This window comes from Branchiostoma floridae, chromosome 11 (assembly GCF_000003815.2).
Source record: "Branchiostoma floridae strain S238N-H82 chromosome 11, Bfl_VNyyK, whole genome shotgun sequence".
Classification (NCBI taxonomy): domain Eukaryota; kingdom Metazoa; phylum Chordata; class Leptocardii; order Amphioxiformes; family Branchiostomatidae; genus Branchiostoma; species Branchiostoma floridae.
In genome coordinates this window covers 5562533-5586679 of record NC_049989.1, presented here as the reverse complement: position 1 = coordinate 5586679, position 24147 = coordinate 5562533, and the positions used below count along the sequence as shown (strand labels likewise).

Genomic DNA, 24147 nt, shown 5'->3' with positions numbered 1-24147 from the left:
AAAAACAACTTTATTTTGTACCACCTACTATCAAACAAACACAAAGAGAAACCACAACAAGGATCACATTTTCCAGACTTTAATGTTGGAAGTTTTTTGTATATCATTTGTATCCAGCAGACTCTCTGCTTCTCCAGACTCCAAGAAAGTTCCAGCAGCTTAGATGATGCCAATCTGCACAAAGGGAAAAACATGGAACATTTCATAAAGGACATAATAAATACATGTACAAAATGAACACAATAAAAATTAAACCTTGGGAGTTACACACTGACATACAAATTAAGTTATACAATTTTGACATTTTGAAAAAACACGAGAATGAAAGCTGTTACCTTGTTTGCAACATCTAGTGCATCATAGTCTGGAGCTAGCCGTACATAGGCCTTTTTCTGTCCATCTGGCCTGAAGGTAACACACATTGAAATAAATCGTCATCAAAGGGGACCTTCCTTAGAGGTGAAGTATTATGGTCATGCACAGCATTCTTGCTATGACAGCATAAGCAACCTATTATGTCCCATGAAAGCCCTGTCCAACTGAAAATGTTTTTCTGTCTGAAGATGACTGACACCGCAGGCTACGGAAGGCAACCAAGGTGCTAATTGTCCTCAGATAGCTCTGGCACACATGTGAAAGTTCTGGTCAAACCAACACAGTGAACAGAACGGCAAGCTGTGTGCAGATGAACAATAATCATCCAGATCCTACAATGGCATAAGATAGTATCAAACTGGCCAAGGAGTGTAGTCAGCCAAAAGGTGTCCGTAGGCCTCCTAAGCCGGCTTCACTCCTCTACCAGCTTTTGATACTATCTTATGCTACTGTAGGATCTGCTTAGAGATCAGATGAACAAGACAACTTTCCAGAACCAGCAGCATTTGGGTCTAAAATCCTTTTTTTCCTGCATGCCTGTATTGGTGCAGGAGGCATTCCAAATTACCAAAACCAGACAAATTTTACATGGTTGTATCATGGGCCAGTGCAGGTAAATATCAAGCACCAGCAATGACAACTAAAACAGAAAACAGCAATGACGCCTACCTAATAAGTGTGTTGACCTTCGCCACTTCGATGTCGTACAGCTTTTTGACAGCCATCTTGATCTTGGGTTTGTTGGCTTTGATATCAACAATGAAGACTAGCGTGTTGTTGTCCTCGATCTTCTTCATAGCAGACTCAGTGGTGAGGGGATGCTTGATGATGGCGTACTGGTCAAACCTGTGTTATCAAGTAATTCAATGATTTTTTACACTTAAGCATCTACCTGGTAAAACTTCAATAAAAATCCACATATCTCTAAGAGGCCTTTTTTTACACTACACATATTTTTAGAAGATAGAAAGGTGTTTGAAGATGACTACACCACAAGTTACATGAGGAAACCAGGGTGCTAATTGTCTTCAATTTCTCTGGCACACATGTGAAAGTTCTTGTCACACTAATTCAGTGAACAGAACGGCAAGCTGAGTGCGGGTGTAACGAACTGTATTTTGATTTCAAGAAGAACTGGGTTCTAGCTAGTGCATATTTAGCGTAACAGACACAGCAGTCTATGCTAAAATTTGTGACCAACGCGATAAAATGAGGAGCACTATGTTAATTTTCAACTAGTGTAGTGGTGCTTTGCTATCATACTTCTTGAACAATGCCTAATATCAAATATGAAAATCAAATATGAAAAATGATGATATGCTACTCCAAACTGATAAAAAAATTAATCAAAGTACATGTGATGTTACAGAGTGAAGTCCACTCACGGGTACCCCAATAACATGCCTACTTTTTACTTTAAATTTTAAAAATCTATCCATGGAAGGGCCAAGACCCCATTCCACACCATCTCCCTGATTGGTTGCTTTGCTACCTTGCCATTACCAGTACGCTAAAATAAAATCCTGGCTAGAACCCAGCAGAACCAGGTTCTTTTGGCAACACTTACTTGTTTAACCTGGGGGCACTCTTGCGGGGGTACTTGGGCATCCTCTTGGTCTTGAGGGTCTTGGGCCGCCTGAAGCGAACCTTGGTCCTGATCTTCTTTTGTCTCTTGTCGTGCACCCCACGCAAGACTGCCTTCTTAGCCTTCAGAGCCTCTGCCTTGGCCTGAGGAATAAGAAAAAAAGGTTAACATTATGTTAATTACAACAAATTGTTGTCACTCATACCAATACCTCTTGGCATCAACATTGTCTTGCAAAGATATGCAGCAAGGACAAAGTTAAGGCTATGCTTACATTATGCACCACATCAGTTAAGTTTTGAAGATTTTTTATAATTAAGACAGAAACATTGCTCGCATTTCAGACACACCAACAAGGCAGACCATAGATGCAAAGACACTTCTGGTGTGTACCTTAGTGACCTGTCCCACAGTCTTGACAGACTTGGGTGCAGGTCTCTTGGAAGGTGCCTTGGCATCCTTCTTGGCTGCGGGTTTGGCTGCAGGCTTCGCCTTGCCTGCAGACTTGGCTGCAGGTTTTGCTGCAGGCTTCTCTGCCGGCTTGGCTTCCGTCTTGGCAGCCGCGCCTTTGGCGGCCCCCTTCGCACCTGTAGAGATGAAAGTCATTGCATGACGAAATTGGTTAGGGAAATGGTGTACACTTGAAATGGTGACTTGTTGAGCTTTCAATACATTGATACAAAAGGTGTTGGTAAATCCATCCTGATGTAAATATTTGTCGGAAAGAGTGAAGAGTGTCTGAAGATGACTACACCACAAGTTATAAGAAGAAACCAGGGTGCTAATTGTCGTCAGCTTGCTCTGGCACACATGTGAAAGTTCTTGTCACAATGGCATAGTGAACAGAACGGCAAGCTGTGTGCAAAGGTACCTACTTGTGTCAGGACCATAATACACTGAAGATACCTGAAGTTAGGGCAGGTCTTTCAAATGGTTTAATAATGTACTATGATTCCCTATACAAATTTGGACATGTATGTCATCTAGCAAACTACCTCTTTTTATATATATATATTTCAGTATAATAAGTTCACAACAGCTGCACACTACAGTGATATTTTTCTCATCATATAATCAAGTTCATGATTATCAACATTCTTATGACATAAATTTGGCAAGGAAAGGGATACACACTAACACCAAATAAAGAATTGACAGCTATCATTTACATTGAGACAAAATCTCCACAGGTTTGCAAGAGTAACGAAACGAGTCACAACGTGTGTACCGACTGCCCCCCTCCCCCTTCAACATGCCAGGTATCCTCACATGTACCAAAATATTCTTGCTGTTTTGAACATATTTGCTTTCGAAAATAATATCATACTTCATCTAACGTGTGCTTAGGACCTCTATTAATCATTCTGTTTCAGTTTTTTGTTGATAAGGAAAGTAGAAGACAACATAATTGTCGCAAAACGGAAGGTATCTTCAGTTCTTACCCTTCTTAGGCGGCATGATTTTGGAAAGAGACCGTGGACGGGTTTCCCTATCTAAAAGTCAGGGAGAACTTCCAAACGCAATTTTTACTTCTCAGAGACTCTGGGGCAAATAAAAGAGAAAGATCTATAAAAAAGCTCAGGTATTTGCTTTGTAATATGCCAGTATTTCTTTTGATTAAATTTTGTCATATTTACTCTGTCTTGTCTTTTACTTTGGCCGTGCAAAATTGAAGATCGGTAGGTGCGTTTGTTGAGATGGCAAGAACACTCGTCCTTGTTCTCGCGGTATTGTACGAGATTTACACCAAACCGGAAGTAACTTGGGTAGCCTCCAGCTGACAGGTGAGTGAAAAATATTGTGCAGAAGTTTCCAACACTGCAACGGGTTTCATGCGCGTAGGTGTTGAAGTATAATAGGGATGGATCGAATAAACAATCCTGTAGGTTGTGCACTGGGAAGACCCATTGGAAATTAGGTTATAAACGTCTGTAAGGGTAAGTTGAAAACTGTCAGTTGAAAAATTTGAAGTTTCTACGAAGTTGGCGCTGTGATATATAAACAGCTGACCGGTATAGATCTAGTATGAGTGTCGAATGTCAAGGACCTAGAGAGTCCCATTTAGCACACTCTTCACAGTGTCACACCTTTGTCATTGCTGTACCCCTGCTGTAACCCTTTTGTTTCGGCCGTTGCCTTGCCAAGACACGTGTCACAAGAACGTCACGAGATCTCAGTCACACTCCAGCGAACTTCTGAGGATCCTCGCAAAACCAGTGCCCTGGGGGCAAGCGGGCCGGGCGAGGAGGAGCAATGCCAGACCCGATGACGTCCCACTTTGGTCCCCTCAGGCAGCTTTTTACCCTCTTTGTCAGTAAACCGCATTAGCCAAACCCCAGTAGAAAGAATGCTGCACGCAGGCACGCCTGCCATTTGGACAGACGCTAAGGCCCGGATAAGCTGTTCTCTCCCCTGCTATTAGTTGTGGTCCTAACACCTGGCAGTGCAGCACCTGCATCCAATCACCTCAGTTCTCGGTGTAGTGGGTGGAACACATGCTCTGAGTTTGTTGCTTTCTGTACAAGTGTTGACGGTAATTATGATCAAGGCACCACAGAACTGGACTTTGGTGATCGAGATTTCACCCGAGTCGAAAACGCACGTCGGCCATCATCATGACTCGACCAAGTCGACTCCGACAGAAGTGGCCGAGAGGTTGGTAGACTGTGACTTGTACTCCTTGCCTGTGTCTCGCTGAGACGTAATATCTTTCCTCGCCCTATCTACATAATCACTTTCTCAGGGTTTCTGCGCCTTGTTAAATTCTTTCGCGCCATTTGTAGTACAGCAGTTGTCATTAAGGACGGCCATTATGGGTCTTGGCCATTATGTTTGTAGCCTGCAAGCTACATATGCATTGTTTGTGGTGTCAATTTTGAGGTTGGTAATTTGAGCTTTTGGTTCATTGGACTTAAGTACATTTTGCACTGTACATGTGGTGTATGTTTGCTGTTTTATAACATAAGACTTTCAAGTGGTCATGTCTTAAGTCTTGTGAACAGCCACCAGTATGTTGTGGCAATTTCTTTCCAACCCCTAGTTAATTTTCAGCAGCATGATTTTTCATGATATATTGCAACTTACAGAGGTGATTTACTAACATTTATAGTTAAGATGCAACTTTTTTTACTTATCTTTTCTGCTTTATACTCTTAGTTGAATGCAGTAAATCAAAACCTTTCATTTCCAATGTGCTCATTTGTAGTTTGTGTCATAACACTAGCACTACTTTTAATAAGTTTTATATTATAATTTTCAGTATCACATGTCTCTGTCTTGTCCTGAAGGGTCTAAGACAGCTTCCTAAAAAGCTTCAGTATCACCTCATAAGGTCCACACTGACATGTAGTCATATATACAAGTACTTACAATCATATGGTCCATTGAAACTGCATGTCCTTGAAACTGGCTTATAGTGGTTCATCCAGGACAAAGAGCCTGTGTATTTGTAGTCTGTTCAGGGTCACAAAATTAAATGGTCTTTTGCCATTTTCTAAGCACATAATTGATAACAGATACTTGATAGGCTTGAAGATCATATGTAAAAGGCTAATATGTAATAAATGTGTAAGAATGAGACTTTTCCAACAACATAAAATCACCAGGAGAAAAGGCCCCAAGGCTATGTATTGCTGCTGGTACAACTATAACTTAAGTAGCACATGTTAAGAGTCTTAGATTTGTATCTTTGGACACATAAATCTGTAGACTATATATATACATAGGTATTCAGACACTGCCTTTGTAAGTTAATTTCCATAGTGTTCAGCATCTAATCAGGTAATGACACCAAAGTTACATGAATTAGTAATGGATGGTACAACAACAAGTTGTTGCTACCAATTTCTGTGGTACTGACTACACCTATCGTATGTAAGTTTTCTGTCAACTACCTTTGGAGGTCATCACCCAAAATGTAATGAAGTTTTAACCTTAAGTTAATCCTCTTGCAGGTACAGGAAGCTTCAGTCCCAGACAAACGGACACTTTGAGACGCCACCAGCGGAGGGGAAGATGGTTCCAGCCTTCTCCAAGAAGAAGCTGTCCTTCTGAGGAAGGAGTTTGGTGTTTGGCGCAGTCTTCTCATTCATCTAAGTCGTATACCAGTCACATCTTTGTGTACGTACAATCTTTTGTGCGAAGCACGTTTTCCTTAAAGCAAAATGCAAGATATCTATCATGCACATGCATGCATCAGTGCCCACAGGTCAAAGCTCTAAGCATATCACTTCATTTGCTATAAATGCTACCATAACTTACCCAGTTTGTAACATCTTTGCTACTATCACTGTTTTTGTTTTGTTGGTTGATTTGCCGTTTCCCTGCTAAATTGATCAATGACATTTCCCCCAAGCAGTACACTGCCTTGCCTGGTTCAATTTTTACACATGAATATGCATGAAAACAGCTGCCAACATGTCCAACCTTTTGAAGTAGCAAAACAATTATGGACGAATTCATTCTGGATTAAACTAGTTTACGCTGGAACAGTTGCCTGACTGGAGCACTGGAAGGAAAAATTAACATAATGGCTTTGATTAAGATAAGATTCATATGTAAATAGAAATGTTTACATGTATGTTTATGTTAAACCACAGGTAAGTATGGAATGCTGTATCTCTTAAATATGAGATCTTGAAGATACCATTAATTACAACTCGATCAGACAGATTATGTCAGGTCAATTTGGTTGTCACAAGTGCTCTGGCATTTATATAAACTCAGATCCTGGACTCAGATGATTATGTTTTGATAGATATGCAGATTATTGCAAAATATGAAATATAAAGGTATAACTCATGTTGGTACGTTGTAACAAGGTGCACCTATGGCCTAAATTGTTGAGGGCACATTTTGACAACATAAAAAATTCCCCTAATGTAGGTGACTTCCTGAGTTTGGACATTGTTGCCATTCCTGAGGTTATATCAGGCTGTCTCCAGCTTTAATCTTTTTCAGTCCCACTCATTGTTTACAGGCCCATGTTGCTAGTTTTTGTTGCCACATCTATCATTTTAAGCTTAAGTATGGAAATAAATCTTAAGCTTATGGAAATACATTTTCATCAATTGTGTGTCATGAAGTTCAGATTTTTTGACAGACTACGCGAAATATTTTTCTGAGAGAGCAAGTTTCAGATTAGGTGAAATATTTTTCGGAGAAAACAGTTTTCAAACTAGGTCAAAGATTTTTCAGAGAAAACAATTTTCAGCCTAGGTCAAGTATTTTCCAGAGAAAACAATTTTCGAACTAGATAAAGTATTTTTTGGAGAACACAATTTTCAGACTAGGTCAAGTATTTTCCAGAGAAAACAATTTTCGAACTAGATAAAGTATTTTTTGGAGAACACAATTTTCAGACTAGGTCAAGTATTTTTCGGAGAAAACAATTTTCAATCACACAATGATGGGACAGCTGGAGTGGCCCTGGGTTTAGTACACAAAGAAAGTGCCATTTGTAAAAATCCCCTGGTAGGAAGTACCTGTTGAATAACTCCTTCCAGCATACCTGTCTTGTCCCTTTGGGACAAGTAGCGTGCTGACAAGACAATTAGGAACACCCTAATTGATTGGATTGTCTTCTCTTCCTCCGGATATGATAAGACTCTTTGTTTCCGTGATCACAGGAAATTCTTTTACCACAATGTGATGACTGTTCTAACAAGACTTTGTACAATGGTTTCTATTGAATAATTCTACTAAGTAAAAAAAGGATTTCAGAATGATTGTTCACTTAGAATATCCAACCATTCAAACTTTTGTATTGTGCAATATAGGTAAATCTTTGAAAGGTCAAGGATTTAAAATCGTACATGGTACCTGTCTAGAATCTCTTTGAAGTTAAACACATTCCTTTTTCTTGTAAAGGATTATGAGAGTTAGTAGTAAGGAAAATGTGTGAAGAAAATATTCTCTATTGTTTTAAAACTTGTAATCGAACAACCACATATTAAAAGGTACTTTTCTCTCTTTTTCAGATTTATTCAAGCTCAGGGACTTCCCACACAACCCATAATCAAACCTGACCCAAACTCCACAAAGTGCCCTTCTCCTACCCTACCTGGAAGCTTTCTGCAACAACAACAACAACAGCAACAACCACAACAGCTTGTTTCTTTAGAGTTCACCCCCCATTCCAAGTGCACAAGTACACCCGCATCCCTATTCCCACTGCACAAGAGCTGGCACCTTCTGAGGACAGAGGTTTGTAGGCCCGGCCATGAGATGTCTTCATCACGATCTGCTAGGACGGCAGGAGCCAAGGTGATAGCCAGACATGCCAGCAAGGATAGAGTCATCAACTCATATCCACTGGTAGGTATACAGCTGGAAAAGGGTGCTTAAAAAGTGATAGATATGAATATTTATGTCACCTATAAGTCTACATTTGCATTGTTTGGGGGAAAAAAATGCTGGCCCTTCTTCCTTCTTAATCCATCTACACATAAATCAAAACAGTCTGCCTTGCTGGTCATGAAAAAGTTTGTAAAAAGTTAAGTACCATATCCACATCACTGGTTTACAGGAAGTATACATGGGCTGGCAAAACTGTCACTTTTTGTCTTTTTCTTTATCGACAATGCATTTTCCTTTAATCTGAGAAAGATGAGACAATTTTTTGACACAGAGCCATCCCCAATTACTTTTATAAAAGAATTTCATTAGCATGTTGCCTGCTGTTTTTTTTTCTAACTAGGACTAGCATTTTCTCTAAACTAGGACAGTATAAACCAAGGAGGTATAAACACAGACTCAAGTTTTTGCTGTCCCTAAAATGGCCAAGAGGCAAATTTATCGCATAGCCAGAATTGTTAGGAATCTTGTGGTAAAAAAAACTTCCGTTATTTCAAGGAGAACATCACTGAACGGTGTGTCACCATGTGAGGCGTGTTTTGTGGGGAAACCACATTCCTCCAATTTGGTAATTCAGGTCTTACAAAGTATGAAAGGCTCACATGTTTCTGAAGACGATCATCTACTATAGAAGGTAAATTATCACCAGGTGTCCTTGATACAGACGCCTACTCTCGGAAATACCTTGAATAGATGGTACAACAAGATACCAGTCTTCCTGTCAGGAAAATGCGCCAAATATGCGTGTTTGTTTTCCGAACAAGAGCCGGCTAAGATCTGATATGGGCAGGAGAGTCTGGACACAATAAGGCACGGACAACAAGGAATCTTGCATTATGGGTTTGGAAGCCGAGGATTTTAGAGCTTTCAACACTAAGTCTTTGTTCGTGTCTGTAAGTTCTTAGATTGGAAGTAAAGATTGGCGACTGACGTACTATCTGTTGTTCTGTGCATTGTGGTTTTTACCCCTAAATAGTCAGATAGGACAAGTAGTCTTACTGTTTTGAACATGAAACAACTTTTTTTTAAATCTGTGCTCAAAATGACTTTTGCATGACGACACAAATAAATCAAAGTATCCTGTTTTCTTTGATTTGTATTCTTTGATATCAAGTATAATTTTGAAAAAGGATCTTTTTTCCACAATCTGTGCTCAAAATGCCTTTTGCATGAGAACACCGATCAATTACAGTATTTGTGTCTTGTTTGCTTTGAAGGAAAGTCCTGAGATTCAGATTAAGGTAATGGTCCATGGGCAGCACACCTTACTTACTTTACACAAAATGTGTGTTATTGTGAGCTTCTTCAACTCATACCTGTATCAACTGTTCTTGCTTATCTTCCGTCAAGTGGAAGATGTGAATTTCTTCCACCATTTGATTTTAAATTCATCTTGCTGATGAACTAACAATTAATTTAGCAAAGTCTGTTATTTGTACGTTTCATAAAGGAAATCAACTTGTTGTAAACCTCACAATTATCATGAGAAACTAATCTGCTTTCAAACTGGATGGTTATAGTTCTTAAATGAAGATATCCAGACTGTTGTTGTTCATTTCAGAACAAACTGGGGTTCATGTAGAAGTAATGACTAATTGGGTTTAGTGAATAGGTTCTAATATGTTGCAAGTGGTGTCGCCATCACTGACCCTCAGGTCACCCCAGTGTAAACAACTGTTGTTCACTGTACCAGTGGTTTAAGAAGACTGCTCAGTAATTTGACAGAAGAATTATATATTTTTCCTCATGGATGAAATATAGTTCATGCATAGTTCAGATGTGTGGTGTTTTCACCAGGGTTGTCTGCAGCTTAATTTTTCCCCCCGTCCTTCTCATTGGTTGGAAGGCCATGTCGTATGAAATCTATCATTTTAAAGCTCAGAGAAAATACATTCTTACCTGATTTTCCTGTCATGAATTTGACGTTTAGATATTTGGGATGGACAAGGTTCATCTGAACAAGCAACATTCTGTCCCAGGATGGAGGGATGGGTCCTGGAGACAGCACCAGTTTTCAGTAGTTTGTAGAAAGACTGGTACTTTATAATTTACATGTACCTCTTAGGTTACAAAGTACTTAATAATAGCCTCTTTGGAACAGGGGATACTCAACACATTGTGCATTTTAGTTTTACCAAGGACTTTGTATAGAAGATGTCCTTGGTTTTACATTTTCTAACACCCTTAAGATCACCTTGAACTAAATGTTTTATTTCATTTGCTTGTGCACAATCAGACTCACTTGTATACTCTTTCACATTTCTCTTGCACAACACCTAAACTTTAAACTCTCGTTCCCCATCCAGGTTCTAGGAACCATGAGAAGTGTGGTATGTGGACTTACACAGATTTTTGCTCTTTTGCGGCAGGTGGTGGCAGTAATTATCCTAACTACTCAGCCAGACTAACTCTTATTGACAGGTTAACACCAGAGTACCCTAAAAGACATTTGGTTGTAGGTTGTCTTACCCGGGGAAAATGCAGACTCCTAGAGCCGCGCGCAAGGTTTACCGATCCCCGCCACACGCGCCCCCGGAACACACGAACGCCTAACACCCACCCGCCCGATTATCCAGCTGGCCTCAACTATAGTCAGGGGCGGCAAAATTGGGGCCAGCTGGTAGTGAGGCGGGTGTATAGTTGCGGGCGCGCGTTAGGCAGGGGATCGGTAACTCTTCTTTGCGAAGCTTCTTTGAGCTTGGTTTCCCAGGGTAAGGTTGTCTGTGATTTTTAGCATTCCTATTGAAAGAGAATGTAGGGCTTTTTTACCGCACAGAGGCCTAGAAGTGTTACTGTTTTACATAACAAAAGGTACAAAATTTGATTTACAAGTTGAGAATGTTATAGATGTGTTAAGATACATTTACAATCTGAAGAATCTGATTCCCTTCCTTTTTGTTGTTGTGGATTCCATGTTTTGCATGTTCATCTTGATACAAGAACAAAAGAATGGAATCACAAATGTCCCAACTGCTTGAAGAATCTAGGTTATTGACCTGTCCATTTCACCTCCCCTTCTTTCTGTCCCCGCCCAAAATGCCAATCATCGCCCTAGATTGCTTTCCAGCCTGTTGGTTCCGTTTGTTGCGACAATTAGTAAGGTCGTAAGAACCTCCTCATAAAACCTGTCGTAAATGTCTACATTTTCAGCAGTCTGTGGACTGTTAACAACTGTAAAGGGGACTTTTTTTACAGAAGGTATTCTTAAAAACTGTAGGAAAAGAAAAGGCTTTGTAGTGAGGTTATTAGTAATGGGGTCAAACATGCCTGTAGGATGTAATTATCAAAAAATGGGGATGAAAGCGTCTCTGCAACAAGAAAGCACTTCATGCAACACCTGCCTGTCCCATTGTTTAGTCTCTCACAGTGTAGCTAAGAAACAAAGTATCACAGGGTTTTTTTTAGAGAAAAGTGCATACAGCATCATTTAAATAGTAACATAATTATTGTCATCATTCCAAGTAAACATAACCATTGCCAACATGACATTTCCATGATGTAACATTACTAAAGTCAGTTCTCACATTTGGTGCTGGTGATACTAACTCTTTAACTAATTGCAAGTCAATTAGGGTTATTGCAACAACTAATTGACAAGTAGTCCTTGATGTGTAATCAGCGACACTGTTGCACCTGTTTTGTTGTATATTCTTTAACTGATGGCAATATCTAGTCATTCCTGATGTACATATTGTGCATTTTAATGACAAGATCTCAAGAATCAAACCATTACAATTATAAGTCATGAAATTTGTTCATTTTGCTAATGTTCGAAAGAAAGTACGGTGTTAAAGTGAAGTGAATCGGAAAGATTATGTAAGATGTCAGAAAACTGATGGCCTTTCAGTTGTTTTGTTACTTATACAATTATGAAGTCTGTAATAATGTTACAAATATCCTTTAGGCACCATTTCTTATCTCCCATGTTGTAGATAATCCTTATTGATCTCTTTGGCTTATGGATGCAGTAAAACATTAATGTTAACAAAAGTGGTGCTGGTCTTGCTCAGTTTTGCCTAAATCTGGTTTATGGCTTGACCCAGGTAACCTCCCTTCTCAGAAGAAATTCTTCCGACCAGAAAATGACTCACAAATTACAGTTATTAATAATGTCAGTCACAAGCTGTGGTCTGGATATTTATTGTAATGTCTAGTTGCACAGGAAACAATTTTCTCTCCACACACAATTGTTAAAGATGTTTTGATCGTAAACACACAATTTTTGCTTGCTGGACAGATTTTACAATTATAAGAAGACATTTTATTTGGAATTTACTTAGATGGGGCATGTGTAGCCCTCAGATATAATTATCCAAAAATGGGAGCTTCCAAATCTGACAACTTGTTCTTCTTGTGTAATGACAAATTGTCATACCTGTCAATTCTGACAGTTACCAACTAACATGAAAGGTGAAGAAGTTATTTGACAGTTTTGTTCCCCAGCTCAACAACTATATTTTACTTAAACTTTTTTAGAACTGGAATACAAGGTTCTTTATGCCCAGAGGTACCCTTAAGGGGACACTACAACTGCAACAACATTTCTTCTGTTAATATTACATCACCTCTCATAATTCCACAGGGTGCCATAATACGGCCACATCAAAAGAAAATTGTCATAGAGGCCTTCTCATGATGTCTTGAATTTTTGAATATCTGAAGTGTATATGCCTCTGAACTACTGATGCTGCATCGATTTGTCCCTTAAAATCACTTCAAATTCATGTGTTTTTTCTCATGTGGCGGCACCATAGCATCTGGAGGAATTATTAGTGTTGATGTTATGTATAGCTCACCATTCCCACGACATGTACAACGTCAGTACTCAATGTGAATCTCCAGCCTTACAGACAAGATTCCACCCCGTACCTGGCCTTCAACTTCAACCCCAAGGTCAAAGCTGCCTGCTCAGCGCAGAAGGCTGTCACGTCCTCGTAAGTTTCACCCCTCTGACTTTCTTTCACTTTCACAAGGTGTGTCCTTTGTCGAGATATCTTGTTGAGTGATTTCTGTTCAGTCATACTGAAAACAGATAGCCAAGATTGCCTTACAGCCTACACATAGAATATGTAATGTAATTTTGATCTTTTTCAAGAGGAAAGTACTTTTAGGATCATAAAACAGTTTTTTCATAATTCTGAAAAATGGTGACTATAACATTGCTATTTGGCAGATGAATTTTTAGTTAATGCTGATGAGTAGGTTGTGATCGCTCGACTTCACATATGGTTTATACATTTTATCAAGCCAGTTGAGCGATCGCATAATATATCACATACAACAATATCATTTTCAGTATGAATTCTACCCTCTGCTAAATGTTTATTGTAATGAATTTGTCGTGATCTTCTTTGCACCTCCAGGTTGAGGATCTGTAAAGCCATTGTGATTGGTGATGTGGCCGTGGGGAAGACCTGCCTCGTTAACAGGTGGGCATCGTTAATTATTCCTCAGCATGCTCGTCTGTTGTTTACTAAACAGTAGGGGAATGACAGCCAATATTTTTGGGGTGCTGGTAACCATCAACCTCAGGCACAGGTCCAACATTCTGTACATGCTTGGGTTGTTGTGTGTGTGATCAGATTGTCAGGCCACTGGCATGTAATTATTTGTCTTCTGAGAGGTAAATGTCAAGCGTAAATGAGACTGTTGTTTTGTGATTAACATGGTAAACATTTCTAAAGAGAGTTTTTTTTTCCATTTATATATCAAACTGTGGTATAGAAGAACATGTGCAACAGTGATGTAACTTACTGTATGTTGTGAGCCAATCAGTCCAATCAGTACTCTTCCTATTAGATAATTGTTTGAAATTATACAATGCAACATATTGTCAAGTAGAAAGATTTTCCACATATTCACCTTCAGTCCTTACTACAAACTGTACTTATTACAGTCCAGAATCAATTTAACATCAACTCTCATAATTCCACCGGGTGCCATAATACCGCCACATCAAGAAAACATTGTTATAGAGGCCTTCTCAAGATTATCTTCAATTTAGATATCAGAAGTACCAGGATTACTGAGGCAGCAATGGTACATCTCTTTAGATCACTTTAAAGTCATGTATGTTTTATCATGTGGAAGTATTGCTGGGTATGGCATTTGGTGGAATTATGAGACTTGATGGTACGCATATAACCAAACTCCCAGAGAAAATAGTCAACAACTCTTTGTCCCTGTAGGTTCTGTAAGGACACCTTTGACCGTGACTACAAGGCTACCATAGGGGTGGACTTTGAAGTGGAGAGGTTTGACATCCTGAACACACCCTTCAACTTACAAGTGTGAGCGAACCTGTGTCTATGCATGTCATATCTGTGATTGATCTATATACAATTAGTACCTTATGTTACAGGTAGATTTTGTGTTTTCAAGAAAAGAAATTAATCAGCAAAAGAATTTCCTGGATGGATTAATGAATTTATTGGTTCAGCATGTACAGCCGGGGCTACCTAACAAGCCTATGGCTACTGTAAATGCATTTAAGTCCGTGGTATTGGGAAAATGGAGTGTACACGGTGGTTTTAAGTTCGCAGTAGTGACATAGACTGTAGTCACATACTATAATGGTAAAATGTTCTGTGGTTTTAAGTTCGCGGTGAAGTGGCCACGAACATAAATCTACCACGAACATTTACAGTATTACAAAGGCCTAGCCCAGCTGACAGAGACAAAACACTCAGATGGAATTTGTCATGGAATATAACAACCAATACCAATATTCTTAGTAGATTCTCTTTCAATTTCAAAATGGAATATTTGCTGTCAAAAGTTGGTGACGCTGACAGAGGTAACAATTTGAAATAAGAATGTTCTTTCCTAGATTTCTTTGTTCATTTGAAGATGACAGGCAATAAAAAGATGAAGTTATGTTTCCCACCCACAGATGGGATACAGCAGGCCAAGAGAGGTTCCAATGTATAGCTGCAGCCTACTACAGAGGGGCTCATGGTAGGCACATGATAATAAAGGCTTTGTTGTTAAAAGTCAGTCACCAAGCCTCGTTACTTCTGTGTCTAGAGCACAAAAAAGAATGATTACTTTCACCATTTAGAAGAGCTGCTTGTGGTTCAGGGATCGTGGAGTGGCATTAAGTGTTATGTAACCTGAAATACGATGTGGATTTAAGGTTCTACTATAGGTAGTATATAAACACTATGACTGTGTTTTGAATCTGTCTTCTGTTAAATTCAATTTTTGCCTGAAGCGAAGGACAATTACTTTCACTATTTAGAAGCGTTGTCTGTGGTTCAGAGGTCGCAACGTGGTACTTAAGTTTTAATCATGTCCTTTTGTCTCCTTCTATTCAGTCATTATCGTTACCTTTGACCTGTTGGACATCAAGACCCTAGAACACACACAGTAAGTGTTCTATTTCTGATTATACATTATAACAGATATGAAATTACAAGTTAACATGAAGAGAACCTTTCTTTAAATTTGCAACTTTGCTAGATTCATGAGGTCATTTCTTGACACCTTTATATTTTCCTTCTGGCCAAAATATCTTTGATCTCGTGTATGGCATGAAGGTTAATTTTATGCTCAATTAGCGATTGAATGAATTTGTGAGTTGGAAAATTGCGAAAGCATTCTGTCAAAGATTATTGTGGTCTATTGATTGTTCAAAGATTAGGAAATAATACTCTGCAGTTTCAGAATGAAAAACAATAGTATTCTATCCTTACAAATGTGACTATATTACTATGAATGTTGTAGAATGATGAAATTTCCTGCCTCCCCCTAGGAGCTGGCTGGAGGCAGCCATGTTGGAAAACACAGAGAACCATCCTCTCATCTTCTTGGTTGGAACAAAGAAGGACCTTTGTGTAAGAGCATTGTTTTCTTTCATCTTTGATATTTTAAAGTTATTTCCATGGATTGTTAGGTATTTGTGCTTTATGTGTTAGTAATAGCACAGAAAAATAAAGGAAAACATGAAATACAAGCAACTGATTTTGTGCATAAAAGTTTCTTTCACAAGGGTTTCTAACACATCTTGATCGGAGAGACTGTTTTGCCTGAAAAGGCGATGTGTGAATGTTCTTGATTTTTCAGAGCAAAGCCGTCTATGAGAAAGTAGAAGAGGATGCTGTTAGAACAGCGAAGGAATTGGGAGCTGAGTTCTGGGGTGTTTCCTCTAAAACAGGTAGGCATGCAGGCAGCAAACCATCATTTCATGGGGGCTGAAGTATTACAACAGTCACATGCATAAAGAAAGAGAAGTTGGATCATATGTGGTTCATCCATTGTTACTGACCTTGAATTTGTAAGTGAATGTCAAGAGCCATTGTTACTCACCTTAGACTTGCATGTAACTAGCCAGGTTTCAGTCCTTATGATGGAATTGGCCATTGTTGAGTGCCTTTGATAAAAAAGCAGAACTTTTAGGTATATAATGAGCCTGTTTTTAACATAAATGTGATCTCTTCTAGGTGAAGGTGTGAAAGACTTCTTCTTCCGGGTTGCTGGCCTTGCCTTTAATGAAGCTGTGCTGAAGGAAGTGGATGTGTCCAGCCCCTCCAAACAGATAGTCACCAGCGACCTCATCAGTGAGTATCAAGAATAAACAAATAGAATACAACATGGTGTATTCCGTATCACCGGAGGTACCAGCCAGACTGCGGGTTGGATCGCCCAACGGCCGAAGTGTTGTATTTTATTTATGTCATACCTACCTGAGATAACCCATGTTTTGATGCAAAATTCGCCAGAAGTTGAACAAATTTGGCGCCCTTGAACAAAAAGTGTTCCAACAGCAAATATTCCAACATCCGAATCAGGTATTCAAATTTTTGCACGCGCCACACTTGGCATGGGCAGGGTACGTTTGAATTATTTGATGGAAGCCTATGTGATACAACCTCGAAGCCTGTGTGATACAGCTTGTTATCACACTGTCCGGAACACCTGTATCAAACGTTATCGCGGCACAAACACCCTTACAAAGAGCTTTGTTAAAGTGTATTTACTATTTTTCACACACAAGTACAGGCCAGTGTTGAAATTTGAAGGAAGAGGGTCAATTGAAATTTGGAATGGCTCTTGGAGTTTTGCAAATGTGACAAAAGTAAACCAGTATTATTGACAGGTAAGGAAGAAAAATGTAAGAATTTCAATGTATAACGATCACCATGAATGTCCAGTTTCTTTACGATAATTTGGCAAGTGTAATGTGGTTGCTGAATTCGAAAGTATTTTTCTAATCAGGGACCTTTGTACTTTCAGAGGTGGACAGGAATACAAAATTACCGGAGCACAAGAAGTCCAGATGTGGCGGGAAATGTTCTACCTGACGCAGAGCGGCATAAACATATACAGATTTATGTAGTCATAGTTACAGTAAAATATAACAATATTCCCTCACAAATGAAAATACACAATGAACATTCCTTCACACTTAATAAATACATGTAGACAAACATTCCCTCATGCTTAACAAATATTATACAAACTTTTCCTCCCACTCAACAAATGTACAAACATTCCCTTGGACACAGTAGATATGCATTCCCTCACACTTAACAAATATACAAACATTCCTTCACTTGCTTATAATTGTCTACCCTTGCCATTTCACATTGTCCAGCCTGTACATATATGAGTACATGTAGGTATTCATCATACCGGCTGTACTCCAGAGGTGGAGCATTCTTAGAAAGTTAAATCTCCAGCTTTTGCCATTCATTATTTCTTTCTGGACCTCTCCATTTTTTTCATCAATATTATAAGTATAGAAAATACTAAACACTCCTTGTATTTGTTAAAAGGTATCTTTGCAATCCAACACTTGTAGTGATATCCTACTTTCCATATGTACATGTATAAGAGGAAATCAATTAGATCCATCATATTAAGGGACTGTCCCCAAAAGGTATTCCTTCATTCATAGTAACTAATAACCTGTACTGATGTATGCAGTGGTACATGTACTTATGCATTATGAAGATGTTTGCTTGGTTTTCCTTTGATCTATTATTTTCTTCTTATCATAATTTATATTATGATGCTGTCCTTTTGTTTAGTGTGATGTGGACATGTTTAATGTAGAGTTTTACAAAATGAATTTGAAATGGATTACCACTGTCTGAATCAGTTATTAAAAGTTTACAAAACAAATTTGGCAAAACAACAGACTTCAAAACAATACAAACAGGCTAGTCTGAGGGACTACTGTAAAACACTATCATAAGCCAAGGATGAAAGCTTCTTCCATAAGCTAAGCTGCCTAAAGGTACGGCACTTAATGAGCTGTCAAAGTGTCATCATGTTTTGTGTGCTATTTTTACTTCCCTTTCCTCAGTACATTCAGAGTGACCATACACTTTTACCCAAAAGCATCTGAAATTGTCTAGGGAATTGAATACATCCAAAATATTAGGTATCAAAGACTTTGTAATGACTTCCAAGGAAATCATGTATTTTTATAAGACTATCATAGTTATTATCACTTTGTGTTGTGGTGTGGTGTTTTTAAATGTCAGGTTATGTTGCATCATTGTATCATAATGCTCCAAAAATGTTATTATATACACTATGTACCAAATATTGTACTTACATATCCAGATACATACGACAATACGGAGAAGGCATATCAGAAACTTAAAGTTGTGCAAAACTAGGACCAGTTTGATAAAAAATCAGAGGTACTTGGCTGATACAACATTGCAATATTTCTTCGGTTTCAAAATCAATCAATGCACTAAGTAGACCAAATGTTTCTAAACCAGGCAATCATTTCAGTACAAGTTGTTTAATCAAACTTCTCAGCGATGAAAAAAACTCTTTAAGTTATTTGTCAGTCTGGAGTGTTGGCTTAATTTTAGTGTTTTTGTCAACTTTATATGTGTTACTTGTAGTTTCGCCCTGGTATACAGAATGTTAGCAAAAATTATTATATTAAAGTGGCTGTATCAGTATCAAGAAACAAAGATTTTTGGTGATTTCTTCCCAAGATTGTATTTACACGCTGGTGGTCTATGGTATGAAACACTGAAAATGTGAATTTGATGACTGGAATAAAAGAAGAACAGTTGCTGACTTACGAACTAGGGTATACATGAAAATTGTATTTAGTTTTGGCTCTTGTATTATGGTTAATTAAAGACATATAGTTGGACTACTTCAATAAAGTTTTTTTATTACCTGCGGTACATAATGTGGTCCAGTAAATGTGGTTTATAGTGATGTAATGTTACATAGTTGATGGTGTAAAAAGTATTTGCCTGAAGTTGGTGTTGTTAGTTGGCCGAAAGTCTAAACATAATCCGTTAAGGAGTTACGTTATAATTATCCAAGGAGGTTGAAAAGGAGTCTCCCTATCCAATTCAAGAACTTTTCTACTTTATTCTCTTTAAAACATGATTCTGCATTTAGCATCAAAATGATTTGTTGTGATCATGGCCGAAGATGCACCTAGCCTGGATTTCATGCTATTCCACCTCTGGTTCGCTCCTCTGGTCGCTTCCAGTGAGGAATATTCAGCAGTGAAGGGATTTATTAGAATATTTGGTGCACGAGCACTTAGTGGATTAAAAGCGCCGACTAACAGCCAAAAACTATTACTGCAGGGACACTGCCGTCTGGAACACTGCATTTATTACAACGATCGCTAGTCGTCCCCATCGACAGGTGGGCCTTTGTTGCAGTAATTTACTTGAATAAAAGGTGTCGCTTTTGACCCGGAAGTGAGAGAGCGAGTCGAAGTGAGCAAGATGGAAGTGTGAGTACAGACAGAAGCTTTGGCGTATAAAATTGAAGGCTAGCCAGCAAAACACTGTATCCTGAATTAAATGAACACTCTTATGAGCTTATTCTTCTCTTTTCAGAGTGAATGACCAAGCTGCCATGCTCAGTAATTATGAGGTAAGCCACGTTTTCTTCAGTTATTTGTGTGCCCCCCTCCCATTCTCTCTCGCAAATATACGATCTGTATAATTATAATAATAATATTAACGGGTGTATTTTGCAGCCAGTAGAATAATATCGGTATTTGCAGCCAGTAGGTACCCACAGTGTGATTAATCTGAATAAAGATGTTCCTAGACTTGTGAAATGAATAATACTCTCATGATTCATCAAGTGTATTTTGATTGTTTCCTTGCAGTGATATGGCATTCAGCAAATAGATTGTAATGTTATCTTTCATCTTTCAGTAAATGATGTTAAACGTTTGATACCAAATTTCTGAAATGTATGACAGAGACGTTAAGACAAGGATGTCTGTTTTGCAGGTTTTCTCTCTACTAAAAGAGATTGAGTCTAAAGGAAAGAAGAAGAAGTCCCGTGCCCAGCAGAACCTTGCAACCATAACATATGAGGTCAGGAAGTACCCAACAAATTTCTCATAGCTTTGATTATAATATTCAGTTTGTATCACTCAAGCAAATTCTTAGGGCAGCAAACAACAGTTTTGTACAGTTACATGCGTACTAGCATATTGTTGTGAGAGAAACATGTCTGTGCGCGTTCCAAATCCTACGTCACTTCCGGTCTGTAGGCGGCTGGGAATTGCGCTGTCCCCTCAGTGGCGGGACATTCAAAATATCACGATTAATGTGCAAATATCACGATTAATGTTCACCTATAGCGTAAACATGCATTTCTACGTAAAAATATGGCTATTTTTGCATCTAGTGCGAAAATGTACCATTTTTATTTCGTACGGTCTTTAAAGTTTAAGCTTTCTCCTGTTCCAGACCCTGAAGTACCTGTCCAACACTCCCTGCACACTACAGAACCCAGAGATGGTGGCAGAGTTTATGGAGGCCCTGGGTCCTTACAATCTCACCAAGTAAGTTTCATGTAACCTGGGTGCCAGGCCTCTCAGGCAAGGCAATACTGATCCCTTGGCTATAACATAAGTTACCCTTGAGCTACTTATCCCAGCTGCTTATCCTCTGTAACCCCTAGATTAGCTAGAAACAGTCAGTTATCCAGGCTAAGAATGAGAGATTATACCAATAAAACACACCACACCAGGGTCTGGTTTGGCCGGATTCAGAGTTTAATGGAAGACCAATAAGGAAACTCTTATGGGCCCCAGAAGAGAACTCATGCCGCAGAGAGAACTGAGACAGGGATAGGGAGAGGAGGGTGGGTCGAGACAGGAGTTGCTTGAGCAGTGGACCCCCTGCGAGGTTCGGACTGTGGCGCGAGGCACCCTGGGAGCCAGACACTCTCCGGTGTAATCCCCAGCGATTCCGCCCGGGGACGCAATCCCACCCAGATTCCAGACTTAACAACTATATAAGATAAATGGAGCCAACAGCAGTCTAAGAAATGATTTGACTCTCCATCTGTTTACAGGGCTGAGAAATTGCAGCTACTGAATCACAGACCGTCCAGTGCAGTAGAGATACAGTTGGTGAGTTCAATGTTTGTACTAGTAAATAGGTGAATTTCAGGCTATTCCATTAAAAAGCTACCCGCTCTCTCCTTCCTTATATTATCCTCCCATTGAGTTCTAAGATTGAATAGTTTTTCAACTGGGAATATTTCTTGGTATAATGTTTGCATTTATCATGGTGACAAATTTGCCGTGAACTGAAAACTACTGTAAACTTTTCTCCTTTTACAGTAAAACACTGCATTGCAGTTTCAACCATGAACTAAAGAAAATGCTCCTTTTCTCCCTGCCCTGAAGAGAGTCCTGCCCTGTCCCTGCAAATGTTTCCGCAATTACAGTAACTTTGAGTCATGATGCAAAAGTGACCCATCATAGACCTAAAAATTTAAAAGAAAAGGTCTGTTGAAGATTTGAACACAATTCTCTTTCCATTCCCCAGATAATAGAAGAAAGTGAAGAGCGGCTGACAGAAGAACAGATAGACGAACTGTTGCAGTTGGTCGCTGACAAACTGCCCGACCCAAATGCACCGGAGGGGGGAGGGGAGGAGGAGGATGGTGGGGAGGGGGGCACAGAACGTATGGAGGAAGAGGAGGAATAGATCAAGTCAAAGTCCTTCCCGCGCCTGATGGCGCATAGGGTGGCGCCCATCTCCATTTTAGTAGCCCATGGGCCACACAACTTTGTGCAATCACTGCAGCAGGGGGGCTAGTCCACTGGTAGTATGTGGTATGTGTTTAACTTTCATACTCTTTCCCGAATGCTGAGTACTAAGCAGAGAAAGCAGCATGTGTCATTTTAAAAGTCTTTGGTATGACTCGGCCGTTGATCTAACTCATGACCTACCGAATGCAAGGCGAACACTCTACCCACTCAGCCATTGCACCGGTTATAGGAGAAATAGATAGAGATGTTTTATTTTTAGGGTTATTCCATCTTGAAAAGTTGGCAGGGGTGAGCAACATCTTGTATATATTTTCTACCTCGGATCCCTCGTCGCTGTCAAACTTTTTTTCAATGGAATGGTCCATTTGTAGCCTATTAGAATCATCACCAGTAATGATAGAATTTGGAAGGTCAATGAGAATTTGAGTCTGATCAACTGAAATTGAAGATTATTTAGATGAAGACATCTAGTAGTTTGTCTGTTTAAATCATTCATTTTCCAAATAAAGTAACATGTATTTCATGTGCATTTGTGTACAGATATCTATTTAGGAATATGTAGGAATACAGCTTTTTTAATTATCCTAATAGTTTTAGTAAGTCATAGTTTAATCTAGTAGCATGAAAGATAAAACACTCAAGAATGGTGACTTCTGTAGAAGAGAACATTGTCAGAAACCAGGCACAAGAAAAGATGGAGTTCCTCAAATGTATATATATCAAGTGTAACATCATCTGTAACACTATCATTACTAATTGCTTCTCCCTAGGGAGCGAAGTATCATTTTCGGCTTGTCGGTCCCTATATGTTACCGTTTTGTGTAGTCAAAGCCTTTTACAAAATCAGTCATTTTCTGTAGTGCAGTTTTTATATGTTCCGCCTGGGGGCGCGTACCGCCTGAGGATGCCAAGTCTGTAAGATCGGAATGTGGTTTCGACCTTGGCAATCCATGTACTACCCAAGTTGACTGGAATCAGAACATGTTTTCCTAATCTGTATGTAATTTACTGTTGCTTAGAGCGATATCGTGATGTTGGCATGAGAAACATCTCAGGAATGAAGCCTGAGGCGGGAAAAACTAATGAAACGTCTGATTCAAGTCCCGTAACTGCACAGTGGGCTAAACACTACGCTTTACACCAACAACTGCATGTGGACTTCATGAATGTCGTTTACGAGAATTCCTCACCAACAAATGCTTAACTTTGCAGCGTTTGGATGAGATTGCAAATTATATATTGTCATTTTTTTTTCAAAACAGGAAAACGATATGGTGAATTGTAACTTTTTTTTGGCCAGAACTTTCTTTAACTTTTCAAAAGTTCTGGTTCATGGTGTTTGGTCCCATGCCTGTAAGTATCGTGGGGTTGAGTCAGAACGTACTGTTGAATCGTTAGATGTTTACCCGCTCGCGGCATCCGTTACATAACACAACATGTATGACCTTCGAGCGCGTTTTATTGAAAAGACATGGCGAATTTTGGGACACTGCCACTTTCCCAAGATAGGTACTACAGTTCACATGATTAGTTGTACAGAAAAGTGTTTAGCGTCTGTCTCTGCCAATCCTCCAGGAAAGATCGTGCGTGACAGAAATCGACCTTCTGCTACAAAACTGTCGCAGTTCCCTTTTATAAATGATATAGACAGACAAGGTCCTCCGGTTCCCGCCACCCCCTGACCCACTCTGGCGGGAGCTCGCCGTGAATCTCAGGCATTTATGGTTGGCGGGAAACATGTCCAGGTCGTACCATTTAGTGTCGACTAGGAGGTAAATTTTATTCTCCAGAAGGGTACTTGCAGTTTAATACA

General features: G+C 39.3%; 3 protein-coding genes across 4 annotated transcripts; 2 read left to right on the top strand and 1 right to left on the bottom strand.

Moving 5' to 3' along the window:
* Window positions 1–63: 63 nt before the first annotated feature.
* On the bottom strand, window positions 64–3519 carry LOC118426482 (60S ribosomal protein L23a-like). The gene is made up of 6 exons (XM_035835918.1): window positions 3403–3519; window positions 2354–2547; window positions 1943–2103; window positions 1045–1221; window positions 336–405; window positions 64–174 (listed from the first exon to the last, which is right to left on the bottom strand). Exons 1-6 carry the CDS (start codon window positions 3416–3418, stop codon window positions 160–162), a joined length of 633 nt encoding a protein of 210 aa, XP_035691811.1. The 5' UTR covers window positions 3419–3519; the 3' UTR covers window positions 64–159.
* Window positions 3520–4105: 586 nt separating this feature from the next.
* On the top strand, window positions 4106–19467 carry LOC118426476 (ras-related protein Rab-34-like). Of its 2 annotated transcripts, XM_035835907.1 has the most exons (13): window positions 4106–4615; window positions 5914–6079; window positions 7939–8275; window positions 10621–10644; window positions 13157–13248; window positions 13678–13743; window positions 14503–14604; window positions 15207–15271; window positions 15631–15682; window positions 16068–16149; window positions 16379–16469; window positions 16756–16872; window positions 17549–19467. In XM_035835907.1, exons 1-13 carry the CDS (start codon window positions 4576–4578, stop codon window positions 17614–17616), a joined length of 1302 nt encoding a protein of 433 aa, XP_035691800.1. In that variant the 5' UTR covers window positions 4106–4575; the 3' UTR covers window positions 17617–19467. The 2 variants fall into 2 exon arrangements, with proteins under 2 accessions (XP_035691800.1, XP_035691801.1); XM_035835908.1 differs by lacking the exon at window positions 10621–10644 and having other exon boundaries at window positions 17549–19464.
* Window positions 19468–19947: 480 nt separating this feature from the next.
* On the top strand, window positions 19948–22861 carry LOC118426486 (DNA-directed RNA polymerase III subunit RPC9-like). Its single transcript, XM_035835925.1, has 7 exons — window positions 19948–20042; window positions 20149–20185; window positions 20554–20640; window positions 21019–21113; window positions 21629–21686; window positions 22108–22269; window positions 22573–22861. The coding sequence occupies exons 1-6, from the start codon at window positions 20035–20037 to the stop codon at window positions 22267–22269; spliced, it is 447 nt and encodes a 148-aa protein (XP_035691818.1). The 5' UTR covers window positions 19948–20034; the 3' UTR covers window positions 22573–22861.
* Window positions 22862–24147: the final 1286 nt, after the last annotated feature.